General features: G+C 46.0%; 1 protein-coding gene across 3 annotated transcripts in view; it reads left to right on the plus strand.

Moving 5' to 3' along the window:
- coro2ba (coronin, actin binding protein, 2Ba) overlaps positions 1–13742 on the plus strand; it is a 203320-nt gene that overhangs the window by 153372 nt on the left and 36206 nt on the right. For 2 of the 3 annotated variants that reach the window (XM_041175107.1, XM_041175109.1), the window contains one exon: positions 7046–7162. In XM_041175107.1, coding sequence (XP_041031041.1) covers positions 7046–7162 — 117 coding nt within the window. Of the gene's footprint in view, positions 1–3274; positions 3379–7045; positions 7163–13742 lie in introns of those variants that run through there. The other variant, XM_041175110.1, reaches the window with a different exon arrangement.

Raw genomic sequence — 13742 nt, forward strand, 5'->3', positions numbered from 1 at the left:
CTTATTGAAACATGTAAGATTCTTAAGGGGCTTGACAGGGTAGATGGTGAGTGGTTGTTTCCCCTTGTGGGAGAGTCTTGGACCAGGGGGCATAATCTCAGAGTAAGGGGTTACTCATTTAAAACAGAGATGAGGAGGAATTTCTTCTCTCAGAGGGTAGTTAACCTGTGGAATTCTTTACCGCAGAGGGCTATAGAAGCTGGGTCTTTAAGTATATTCAAGACAGAGATAGACAGATTTTTGATCAGTGAGGGAATCAAGGGTTATGGGGAAAAGGCAGGAAAGTGGAGTTGAGGATTATCAGATCAGCCAGGATCTCATTAAATGGAGGAGCAGACTCAATGGGCCAAATGGCCTACTTCTGCTCCTAAGTCTTATGGTCTTATGGCTCAATGACCTATTGGGTATCTATCAAGAACGCTCAATGCAGCAGAAAAGGGATACCCACAGATAGAAAAAACAGGCTTGTCAATCATCTTTGGTGTCAAGAAATGTCACCAGTCTGTACACATTCGTCATTTTACTTTCATTTTGGACCACAAGCCTTTGCTAGGATTGTTCAGCAAGGACAAGGCTATACCAACCATAGCCTCAGCAAGAATACAGAGATGGGCATTGATTCTGGCAGCGTATGAGTATACTTTCATCCACAGCCCTGGGAATCAGACTGCAAACACTGATGCACTTAGTCGTTTGCCTTTGAAAGAAAACGATGAGGATGTTCCAGTTCCTCAAGAACTCATTTTATTATTGAACTTCTTAGATTCATCCCCGGTATGTGCTAGACAGATCAGAGATTGGACAAGTCAAGGCCCGATCTTATACAGAATATGAGAACAAATTTTTCTAGGTTGGTCACAAGAACAGGAATCTGATGAAATGAAACCGTATTTTCACAGAAGATATGAGATAACCAGCCAGGATTATCTTATTGTAGGGAGCTCGAGTGATTGTTCCTCCAAAAGGACGAGAGCCATTGTTGACTGAACCACATAGCACCAATCCAGGTATTTCCCAAATGAAGACCATAACATGCAGCTATCTATGGTGGCCTGGAATCGATGGAGAAATAGAGAGCTTAGTGAAAAGTTTTATGCAGTGTCAGCAAGTGCACAAGTTACTTCCAACAGCTCCGTTACACCCATGGGAGTGGCCAGGAAAGCCACGCTTGCAATTGCATATTGACTATGTGGGACCTTTTATGATAACAATATTTCTCCTTATTGTTGATGCTCACTCAAAATGAGTGCATATATATGAGGTGAAGTCACCAATATCTTTTGCTACAACTGACAAGCTATGTCAAAGTTTCGCTATCAACGGAATACCAGAAGAGGTTGTATCAGACAACAGCCCGGCATTTACGAGCGCTGAATTTCATTGGTTTATCAGCCTCAATGGTATTACTCATGTAAAAATTTCACCACACCACCCTTCTTCGAATGGACTGGCCAAGCGAGCAATTCAAACATTCAAAAATGGTATGAAGAAATTAACTGGAGACTCCATAGCGACCAAGTTAGCAAGTTTTCTTTTCCATAATAGAACTACCCCTCACATGACAACAGGTGTCACACCTGCGGAATTGTTGATAAATCGCTGTCTCAGAGTGAGATTGAGCATAGTAACGCCAAATTTAGTGTAGGGAGGTAGGTGGAAAGGAGTCAGGGAAGTCAGAAAATTGTTCATGACTGGCATAGTTGTGACAGAAAGTTTACCGTAGGAGAGGAGGTGTATGTGAAAAATTGTGGAGAAAGACCTAACTGGTTATCAGGTGAAATAAGTGCAGTGACTGGACCTCCTTCTTATCACATGAAAGTAGAAAACTGAATCGTACGGAGACATATAGGTCATATAAGGAGGAGAAAAATAAAATATCAGGAAATGATTCTTCCAATGTTCACGACTCTGTCAACATCTCCTGTTGAAAGAAAGCAACTGAGGACAGATGTGTCTGAAGGATCGGCTGTACCTGCAAGAATTGAGGAAACGGATTTTCAGGTGCCCACCAAAGAACCTGATGTTCGGACAACACCAGAAAAAGCAAGTTCCTCACAAAATACCTGAAGCTGTTGAACTGAGACGTTCTACACAAAGAAAGACTGAATTTGTAAACTACTGATCTGGGTAAATAATTTGAGAAAAGTTTTAATATGCGTTTGAGTAAAGGGGGAGGAATTATTTTTTGTGGGTGTTGCCCTCTTGTCCAGAGGGCATTTCTAAGACCTAACTCAGCCAGGTAAGGATGCCCCTAAAGTGAACCAGATGGGTTTCATGGTCATTATTAGACTTTTAATTCCAGATATTTATTGAATTACAAATTCTGCTATCTGCCATGGTGGGATTTGAACCCACGTCATTAACTGAGGTCTTTAGAATACCAGTCCAGTGACACCACCACTTCCCCAACTGGTAATCTGATCTTATTATCCAATGACAGAGTAGCACAGGCTACCTTAATAGTCTGTAGTTAGTAGTCTAGGGTAAGAGTCCGTAATGCAGAGACTTGGTTTTAGTTGAAAGTACACAAGTGTAGCTGCTGAGTTCCTTTGTATATAAATGGAATGTGTTCTACATAAGAACTGTCTGCTGATCTGCTATATCTATAGTACCAACCCGGTCATCCCAAAACAAGCACACAACCCAGATCCATTGGTCCAACTAAACCAGTGACCAAGGATTCAACAATAATGCTTCTGTGAAGCATCTTGGGGCATTTTATTCTGTTAAACGCACGTTAAAAATACAGGCTGTTGTTCTTGTAGTTGAACATTAGAGGGCTCCCTGTTTAGGTTTAGCAGAGTGTTAAGTGTCTTGCGGCAATACTTTTTAAAACAGAATGTATGAGGAGAGTGTTCTTATAGACAACTTAGCTCAGGGTGGGATCTGGAACAAAGTGTCGCTCATCGAGCAGTGGCAGGATGTTATGTTCCTTCTATCAGGTCGCTTGTTCAGCGAACACTGTTGCACGCCTATCGACTGATAAGTGAGTAGTAATCAAGATGATGTAGACAAAGAGAACACTGTAAAATGAAACACATGCTGCTTATTCACATAAGTGACGGAGCACTAACATGTGTGTGCTTCTCAAACCAAAACCCATTCTAAAACTACTGATTAATGACCACAGTCATGTGGTCAATCTGCTTACATTCTCTTAAAGGTGTATGGCATCTCAGATTACCACATCCCTCCCCCTTTACTTGAAGGTACAAGTTACAATCTTTACAATATATCAACTATTTACATAAATAAATTATTTACAAATTCAGTCTCTCTGGAGGCTTCTTCAAACATGTCAAACATCATAGTCCTATGACTTCAGATGGTTTATCCGAGGCCTCCCTCTCAGGAGTTATCTGCCCACTAGGCTCTCCAGTAAGTTTGTCTCTTCGGCTCGGGCTCAGCGGATCCTATTGGTACTTCCAAAGCACAGAGAGTTGCTTTCACATGTGGTGTAGACTCCAACGGGAATGCTTTCACTCTCTTTCGGGTCCCATTGCATGCTCTCCTATTGCCCCTCCCCTCCAAGTTCAACAATATGAAAGTCAACTGTCAGGAAGGTTCTCAAAATCAGGATGCTGGGCAGGGTTAAATTCAACACGGTATGATCAGCTTCCTGTTGTGTAAAGGAAAAATTTCGGGGCCTTGTTAGTAATTCTGCTTTTTCTTCCAACGTGTCTTCTTTTGATGGGTTTTCTTCTTGGCAGCGCTGAGTTTAACCTCGGCCTTCTTTTCACTTTCCCTATTGGCCAGACTAGGCTCAGGTATTAGCTCAACTTGAGTGAACTCAGTGGTTAAATCTTCCATCATTTCCTCATCTGTCAGCTCCTTTGGAAACTCAGGGGTCTCTATTTTTAAAACTTCTTGGCTTCCACGTAACTGTTTCTTCAGCTCTTCCATTTCTTTTTTATGTTTGTTGGTTGTTTCCTGGAGAATTAAGCATTGTTGTGTTTTCTCGGCTAATTGATTCTTTATCTTGGCCAGAGATATGCTGAATTCTTTCTGTTCTTCCTCAAACACCTTTTTAGTGGTGCAGACTGGGATCTGAGGGAATCTTGCAATATGTGAAAGCCCTTCAGCAGGTTTCCTTTTTCTTTTTGGAGGTTACTGACTTCAACTCGAATTCTGTCCTGAAACATCACCTCTACGAGGTTGATACTTTACACAATCCTTTCTCCAAAAAGTAATAATTCCTGCTTCCGATTGAGATCTCAGTAGTCTTTCAAGATTAATCTCTCTTAACTGGTTTCTTCCGAGTAGACTCAGTCCTCTGCCTGCTTTTCCAATAGGGGTAGATTAACAGACTGATTTCCATACTGTCCTGGAACCTTGCAGTCATACGGACTTGAAACATTAACCTTGTTTCTCTCTCCACAGATGCTGCCAGACCTGTTGAGTTTTTCCAGCATTTTCTGTTTTTGTTTCAGATTTCCAGCTTCCGCAGTATTTTGCTTTTAACCCATTCTAAAACTACTGATTAACATTGTAGCCCACGCTACATAACAAATTGGGTAATACAATCACATGGTCAATCTGTTTCCATTCTCTTAAAGGTGTACTGCACCTCAGATTACCACACAGGACCTCTCATGAGGTTTTCATTCATGCACGTTGCTGGGGCATTGAGGTGAGAGCTTTAACCCATGTCTGACCCCTGAATCTGACCCCAGAGTGCAGGATGGAGAAAATAGTAATTCAGGAGAAATGTTCTCCCCTCATGCACCAAGTTGTCTCACCCTTGGCGGAAGAAAAAAAATCCCTTCGCAAAAATCTGCACTTGTCCCTGAAATCAAAAAATGAAGCAGCTCCTGGCCTGAGGAGCGAGGATCCCATTTATTTTTATGTTTATAGTTTTCAATGGTGCCAACGTTAAGTTCAGAACTGGAATCATGGTCAAATCCCCTGCCCCTTCCCAGCACCTGACCCTACCCCCCCAAAACCCATGCCCTGTCCCTCCCTCTCCCTCACCCTCTCTGCAGGGTCGTGACCTATCCCTGTTGCCCCCTTAAGCCTCATTGCTATCCCCCTCCCTCCCCCCCTCATGCCCAGTCTCTATTCTCCACTCTCACCCCCACCTCCCTGCCCACCCCCCCACCCCCCCAATTTACCTACCCAATCCCTCCCTCCCCAAGTTGTGTCTGTCATCCGTCTGTGTCACAGTCATAAAATATGCCAGTGGCAGGCTGCCTGCTCTAGCCAGAATACACAAGTGGGGCATTTCATTGTTTCTGACGTGCTATATGCAGCAGGTTGTGATACCAGCCCTGGGGTTGGAGAGGGTTGCTGAGGAAGGACATTATTGGGAGTGAAGAAAGGATTGGATTACAGGGCGAAGCCTTGAAGATAAAGCTGGCTGTAACGAATCAGCTGCCGGTTATGCACTCTGCTTGCGTTGAGATCGATTGGGTGGGGCCAATCCACTTCCAACTGTGTTACTCCCCACCTAATTTGAGAGTTTTGCCTTGTTTATGCTGCACTGACTCCCAGCTACACCCTGACTAACTCTAGCTCTTTGGCTCCACCTGGCATCAGAGTCTGCAACAACACGTTTCATTGCAAATCCCCAGCTTTCGTCTCTATAAACACACTGAACATTCCTTTCCCTGCTGCATTCCTTTTAAAAAGTTACTTTCAGAGGCACAGGATTTGTATAATTAACTATTTTTTGACAAATTTTGGTCTTCCTTTCTTGTGCCCAACTTTCAGATGAAACATTAAACGTCTGCCCTCTCAAGATTTTTTTTTAACTCATTCATGGATTGTGGTCTTCGCTGGCTGGGTCAGCATTTATTGCCCATCCCTAGTTGCCCCTGAGAAGATGGTGGTGCAGTCCATGTTGTGTAGGTACATGAACAGTGCTGTTAGGAAGGGAGTTCCAATATTTTGACTTAGCGACAGTGAAGGTCTAGGTCAATGCCGGGAGGTCCGTCCAGTTTTGTTCCCTTTTTTTGTGACTTTGTAGTAGTTTGTTACAATTGAGTGGCTTTCTAGGTCATTTCAGAGTCCACCACATTGCTGTGGGTCTGGAGTCACACATAGGCCAGACCAGGTGTGGATGACCCAAGGGACGTTAGTGAACCAGATGGGTTTTTACAACAATTGACTTTTTAGATCATTAGATTTTTAATTCCAGGTTTTTATTCAAATTAAGTTGAATTCAAAATTCCACCATCTGCTGTAGCAGGATTCAAACCCAAGTCCTCAGAGCTTTACCCTGGGTCTCAGGGTTATTAGCCTAGCAACAATACCACTACACCATCACCTCCTCGTAAGCAGACATAAAAGGACCCATGTGACTATCTTGAAAAAATGTAGGGTGGGGGGTGCTATTGCTAGTGGGGGGAGATGTTTATCCCCAGGGAGGGGAGAGGTGGTTATCCGCGGGGAGGGGAGGGTTATCCCTGGGGACGGGAGCGGGGTTATCCTCGGAGTCAGTGGAGCAGCCAACATGACTGAAGCCAATTTAACTCCAGCCTTTTTCTGAATAGATTTTACAGGGAAATTACACCTGCTGCCTGCTTTAGAAACCAAAATCTACTCTTAGGTTTCAGCTGTGTCTCAGTGGGTAGCATTCCAGGGTCTGAGTCAGAAGGTTGTGTGTTCAAGACCTACACCAGGAGCTTGAACGCGTAATCTAGGCTGACACTTATGTGCAGACCTGAGGGAGTGCTGCGCCGTTGTAGGGGCTGTTTTGGATGCAACCTTAAACTGAGGGCCCCATCTGTCCTTTCGAGTGTTTGTAAAAGATCCCAGACACTATTTCAAAGAAGAAGGAGGAGTTCTCCCTGTTATCCTGGCTGATATTTATCTCTCAATCAGCATCACTAAAATATGGTCATTAATACATTGCCTCTTATGGGAGTTTGCTGTGCACAAATTGGCTGCTGTTTTGCCTACATTACAACAGTGACTACAGTTCAAGAGTACTCGATTGGCTGCAAAGGGTTCTGCGATACCCTGAGGATATGAAAGGCGTTACATAAATGCAAAATCTTTCATAGAATCATTTCCGGAATAACCACCCTTTCTTTTTCTCCCTTAGACTGGCCGAATTGACCCTCTTTACCCAAAAGTCTGTGGTCACCAGGGAAACGTACTGGACATTAAATGGAACCCATTCGTGGACAACATCTTAGCTTCCTGTTCAGAAGACACTTCAGTGAGTAATGTCATTATAAATATTGCAGTTCCTAAAAGAAGCTTTTCCACATTAATAATTCAGTGCACAGGAACTAAATTTAAACAGAAGTGTAATTACACCTTCTCCATCTGAATTCTACAGGCTGGGAACTCCCTCTGAGTTGCTCCCACTCCTCCACAAATGCATCAGAAAGCAGGTTCTGCACATTTTCACCATAGTAATATCGAAAGAGTGGGAGCAGCTTCTGAGGATTTTTTCTATTAAGAGGACCAGTACTGAGGGAGTGATGCACTATCGGAGGGTCAGTACTGTACCGTTAAAGGGTCCGCACTGAGGAGCGCTGCACTGTTGGAGGGTGCATACCGAGGGAGTATTATACTGTAAGGGGTCAGTACTGAGGGAGCGCTACACTGTCAGAGGGTCCATACTGAGGGAGTGCTGCACTGTTCGAGGATGCCGCACTGTTGGAGCAGTGCCTAAGAAGCGTCATGCTGTCCAAGGAGCGGTACTGAGGGATTGCTGCACTTTGGGAGGGACTGTAATGAGGGAATGCTCTACTATATTTGGATGAGATGTTAAATCTGTCTGCACTCTCAGGTGGACTGAAGAGATCCCACTACACTATTTTGAAGAAAAGCAGGGGAGTTCTCCCCAGTAATCCCTCAACCAATATCACAGAATCAGGTCATCCTCACATTGCTCTTGTTCTCTCTGTCTGCCTGTATCTGAGTGCGGTGAAGCTCATTATTGTTCTGCTGCAAACTGTCAGCAACAACCAGCTATTGTTAAAGAATGAAGAGGCGCTGAACAATTAGATAGTCAGCTGTTGATTTTGCAATGTTTTCAGCGTTTTTAAGTCCGAATGATAATCCTGTTGTTATTAAAAGCTGAAAAATGAATCTGAAAGTGAATTTTCAACTGGTGGTTCATATTTGCTGCTTGCAATCTTCCTCAACAAGGGAACTGAACATTTTTTGCCCCATTTTCCTTTTGGTATTTATCACTTGCTCACAGATCTCCTGGGATTTTAGCTACAATTATTGGAAAACAGATCATGCCGGCTCTTAATTTCCTGAATTTTTTCAATTGGCTGATCCCTATTTGGCTTAAAATGGAGTCTCATTATTAATTACCCGATGACCTAGTTTTCAAGTCTCGGTGCATTAGACAAAGAGTTCCTAATCATCTTCCTTTCAGTCTCTCACAATAAAAGATTCATGCTAGGCTCCCTCATCCCCTTCTGTCATATCTCAATGTTTGCCCTAAGCACAGCTCCTGTGGGGGAGGGGAGGCTGCATTAATTTGTGAAATGGGTGAATCTTTGTCCAAAAGGAAATTGCAGTTGTTTTCTTGTTGATGGTTCTAACTCACTCCTGGCTGGTCTCCCACATCCTACCCTTTGAAACATTGAACTCATCTAAAACAAGATGACATGGATCCTAACTCGCACCAAGTCCTATTTGCCATTCACCCATCACCTCTGTGCTTGCTGACCTACATTGTATACATTGAGCCATACCTCAATTTTAAAATTCCCACCCTTGTTACGTGCTTTTGAAGTGTAGATGCTATGTAGGGAATGCGACAGCCAAGCTCACAACAAGCTCCCACAAACAGCAATGTGGTGGCAGCTAGATAATCCCCTTCAGGTGCTGTTGCAGGAATAATTATTGGCCAGGGCACTGGGATAACTCCCTTGCTCTTCCTCGAAATAGTGCCAAATGATCATTTGCATCCGCCTGAGAGGGCGCAAGTGGCTTCTGTTTAAAAGTCTCGCCTGAAAGACGGCACCTCCAACAGTGCAGCATTCCCGCAGTATGGTGCTGGAATGTCAGCCTGGGATGTTGTGCTCAATCTCCGGGGTGGGGCTTGAACCCATAACCTTCCGACTCACATAAATGCAAGTTTTTCATTCCTTCATTGAGTAATGGGTTTCCTTTTTGTCCCCATGGGGTGGCCTGCCCAGGGTCTAATGGAAAATCCAAGAGCTTTCACACACGCGTACCCTAGTGACGCACTCTGCCAAGATGTATTTGAGGTGCATTCAGTAGCTCAGTAGGAACTGGTGGAACACTCAGCCTTGAAGACCAGAATTTCCCAGTTCAAGCCCTGCTCCAAACTGTGGCAATAGCAGGAAAGAAAAACTTTCATTGATATAGCGCTTTTCACACCCGCAGGAAGTCCCAACTTGCTTCACAGCCAGTTAGGTACTTTTTGATGTATACTCACTGTTGCAATAGAGGAGCTCTGTCCTCTGTACCTCATTGACATAGTTGCAAGTTCTGGCACCATATTTCTTTTCCGCCTAACACTTTGGATCAAACCTATCACTGGAAAAGTTTACCCTCAGCATTTAATGAAAGTGGGAACAGTGAAGTGGAGCTTGTTGTGAACTCTTTCAAATGCAGGGTTTTGTTAGAAAAAAAAACTTACCAATTCACGACCTTTTCTTTGGAGCAGGAATCATGCCTCAAAGATCGGTCAGCTAGGCCGGGCCCACCATATAAAAAAAGACCAGGAGGATTTAAAGGGGTCTTGCAGCTGTTGGCATTCAGCACCAGTGCGGCCGTTGCTATCTCTGAGCTCGCACCCCTGAAACCTCAGTTCACGACGCCACTGGGGGTTCTGACCCACAGATTGAGAAACCCTGTCTTTGTGGATATTTGGGCTTCATTGAGACATTGTCGAAAGCTAAATAGTCTGCACTGTCTAGGGTCACACAAGAATGACCAGTTCCACAAAGCACTCGAGCAGCTGTGAGAATATACCCTGAGTGCATGAGGGGGAGGAGAAGGAGAGGGGTTAATGAGGAAAGGTTACTCTCGAGGGCAGTCATTACTGGAAAAATATAAAGGAATGTTTTTCAGCACAAAACTCCAGTGAATGCGTTAAATAAATGTGGCTTTCTCCTCCGGAAGGGTATTGAAAAGTCTGCAATCGCAGGTTGTGGGAGTTTCTTAGTCAGCCTAACGCGAGACAGTTTAATTAAAGTACACAGCTGAAATGACAAGATCAGTAAAACTCCCTGAAGTAATGACGTCTTCCCGTGAAGTGATTCAGCTTCACTGCACACCGCCCGCCTCATTTCACCGCTGACCACCTTCCAGCCAGTACTGAGAACCCCAACGTAAAAAAATGTGTTTTTGGAAATCCTAGGCATGAGTAACAGGTGACATCTGCTCCCCCCCCCCCACTCTTTAAAACAAGTTGCTCTTGTGAGCGCTTGGCATCATCACTTCCAACAGCCACAGGAGTTGGGGAAGGGAGGAAGGAATTAGTATCTCCTGTCTGTATCTGGGCCATTTACATGAAGTATTTACATACAAACATACAAGGTTCACAGACAGGAAAAGACCAGTTGATCTGTCGGGCTTGTCTGTACCAAGATAACTAAAAGATTGTGACTAAATACTCGCACTGTCCACCCCCCCTACCCCACCAACCCCCTGCCACCCCCCGCCCCCCTGCCGCTCCTCCCCCCTCCCCCCCTCCCCCCCTCCCCCCCCAGCCCTGCCGCTTCTCCAGTGGCATAGTGATATTGTCACTGGACCAGTAACCCAGGGTAATGCTCTGGGGACCCAGGTTTGAATCCCACCAAGGCAGATGGTGAAATCTAAATTTGATAAAAGTCTGGAATTAGTTGTCATAGTAACTTTAAAAGGCAAGATGAGACCATTCAGCCCATCACGTCTGTGCTGGTCAATGAAGAGCCTCCCAGCCTAATCCCATATCCCTGCACTAAATCCATAGTCCTGCAGGTAGTTTCCAACAGAGTCAGAACCCACAACACATTCCGCAAGCTCACTAACCTGCATTTCTGGCATTTTTAAGCAAACCTTCCCTTTTCCTCCCACAGACGCCGACTGCTAAATGGAGGGCCCCCTTGCCCTGGTGATCACTAAGATAGTTTGAATGGGGGAGGGGGTGGTTACAGCCTAGCTCCATCCAGTCTACTTTTCAGCAGCAGACACTGGACACTAAAACGGTGAAGAGAAACGTCTGCCTCATTTGTTTTTTTTTTAAATCCCGCTTCCCAGGTGCAGGCACCGAGGCCTATCGCAGGGTTTCTCAATCTGTGGGTCAGAGCCCCCAGTGGGGTCGTGAACTGAGGTTTCAGGGGTGCGAGCTCAGAGATAGCAACGGCCGCACTGGTGCTGAATGCCAACAGCTGCAAGGCCCCTTTAAATCCTCCTGGTCTTTTTTTATATGGTGGGCCCGGCCTAGCTAACCGATCTTTGAGGCATGATTCCTGCTCCAAAGAAAAGGTCGTGAATTGGTAAGTTTTTTTTTCTAACAAAACCCTGTATTTGAAAGAGTTCACAACAAGCTCCACCTCACTGTTCCCACTTTCATTAAATGCTGAGGGTAAACTTTTCCAGTAATAGGTTTGATCCAAAGTGTTAGTTAGGCCAAAAAGAAATATGGTGCCAGAACTTGCAACATCTGAGATTATAAAACATTCAGGGTGCTCATAGAGCCTTCGAACCAACGTATTTAGACTTTGCTTCCTCAGACAGTGCTGTGTTGGTTAAATTGAACTTGGGGCAGCAAGGGGTGCCACATTTTATTTCAGTCTCTTTATGTTCAGGGGTTGGAAGGAGTTTCTGGCCTTGACTGCTCTCCGGCTGCCAAGTGCGCATTTGTGGAAATTGGCTCGTGGTTTGACAGTGTTTCCAACCAGCAATACACTGACAGGCCTCTCAGCAGCTTTATCGAACCTGCTGTCCCGTTCTCTGCAGAATCCCGAGCCACGGTTTTCTGTGCCCGTTGGTGCCGGCTGTGCTTGGTGGCGTCAGTGGACAATATGGCAAGAAGGCCAAAAATCGGCTTCACAGTGTCACGAAACCAGTTTGTGATCGTCCGCTCAGTCCATCGATGGAGGGCCGCATTTCCAGCCATCGGACATTGGGAACCTCATTATAATCACAGAATCACACCGTGCAGAAGAGGCCCTTCGGCCCATCGAGTCTGCACCGACACGTGAGAAACACCTGACCTACCTACCTAATCCCATTTATCAGCACTTGGCTCATGGCCTTGAATGTTATGACGTGCCAAGTGCTCATCCAGGTACTTTTTAAAGGATGTGAGGCAACCCGCTCTCCACCACCCTCCCAGGCAGTGAATTCCAGATCGTCGCCACCCTCTGCGTAAAAATATTTTTCCTCACATCCCCCTAAACCTCCTGCCCCTCACTTTGAACTTTTGTCCCCTCATGACAGACCCTTCAACTAAGGGGAACAGCTGCTCCCTATCCACCCTGTCCATGCCCCTCATAATCTTGTACACCTCGATCAGGTCGCCCCTCAGTCTTCTCTGCTCCAACGAAAACAACCCAAGTCTATCCAACCTCTCTTCATAACTTAAATGTTTCATACCAGGCAACATCCTGGTGAATCTCCTCTTCATGCCCTCCAGTGCAATCACATCCTTCCTATAATGTGACGACATAATGTGATGTATAATGTATCAGCCCAATACAATACCACTTGCTCCCACCTGGTCTGGATCGTCTGCCCACATCGGCGGGAACACACGCCGATGTAGAACACGTCTTGACAACTGTGATGTGCAGAACCGCCAGGGCCTTGCTTACATCGCGGACATCCAAGGAGCAGAAGATGCTGGAGCCCGACAGCAGCGGCACACTGGAGGAACACCCATGACATACTGGGTGGATTCTCATGGAAGTGGCTCTGCTGCGAAGCAGCTCACGGAAGTTGGCAGGTCACCGTTGATGCTCACAATGGATGATGGTTGAGTGGGTGGGAGAAGGAGGTCTAGGATCGACTGGGAGAGAAAAAATTGTCGGGGGGAGGTAGGTTGGGAGTGGGGGAATTAAGGTGTCGGGGGTGAGGTTAGGAGGGAGGGAATGAAAGTGTCAGGGGTGTGAGATTGGGAGGGGGTAGGAAATACAGAGGAGGAGGGGGTAACGGGAGAAGAGGGCAACTGGGGAGGTAGGTGTAAGGAGGGGTGGGAGGTGTAAGGGAAGGAGTTCGAAGTGGGGAAGGAGTGCAGAGAGGGCAGGGCATCAGGGGGGGCAGAAGGGGTCCAGAGGGGGAAAGGGGTTCCAGTGGGGGAAGGGGTCCGGAGGGGGGGTTCCCGGAGGGGGGAAGAGGGGTGGTGGGATGTCCAGGTGAACGTGCAAGAGAGGGGTCTGATGGGTCCATGACTGCCTCCTGGGGAGCAAGCTGAGGGTGGGTGTAGTATGAGGGAATGGTGAGAATGACTGAGGGTTTGAGTGAGGCGGGAAGGTGGGAGGGTGAGGGTTTGGTGGTAGAGATAGTACGGATGGCAAGGGTGGTTGGTGGGGACTTGTAGGCAGACATGGGCCCTGGGGGTGGGAAGGAGGGGGTCAGGAGGTGAATGTGGATGGGGGTGAGATTTTCAGGAAGGAAGGGAATGTACATGTTCACCTGGACATCCCCAAAGGGAAAGGGTTGTGTCTGGTAGGTCACGGGAGGGGAGGTGGAAGGTGATGTCGTGGGTGCTCAACAGTGATGGGGAAAGGAAATGGGTTATTGGGGGAGGGGAAAAGAGGGGGGAGCTGATGAAAAAGCCAATCCAGACCATGTTGTCCAAATTGAAAGTGAAAGGA

This window comes from Carcharodon carcharias, chromosome 26 (assembly GCF_017639515.1).
Source record: "Carcharodon carcharias isolate sCarCar2 chromosome 26, sCarCar2.pri, whole genome shotgun sequence".
NCBI classification, from domain to species: Eukaryota; Metazoa; Chordata; class Chondrichthyes; order Lamniformes; family Lamnidae; genus Carcharodon; species Carcharodon carcharias.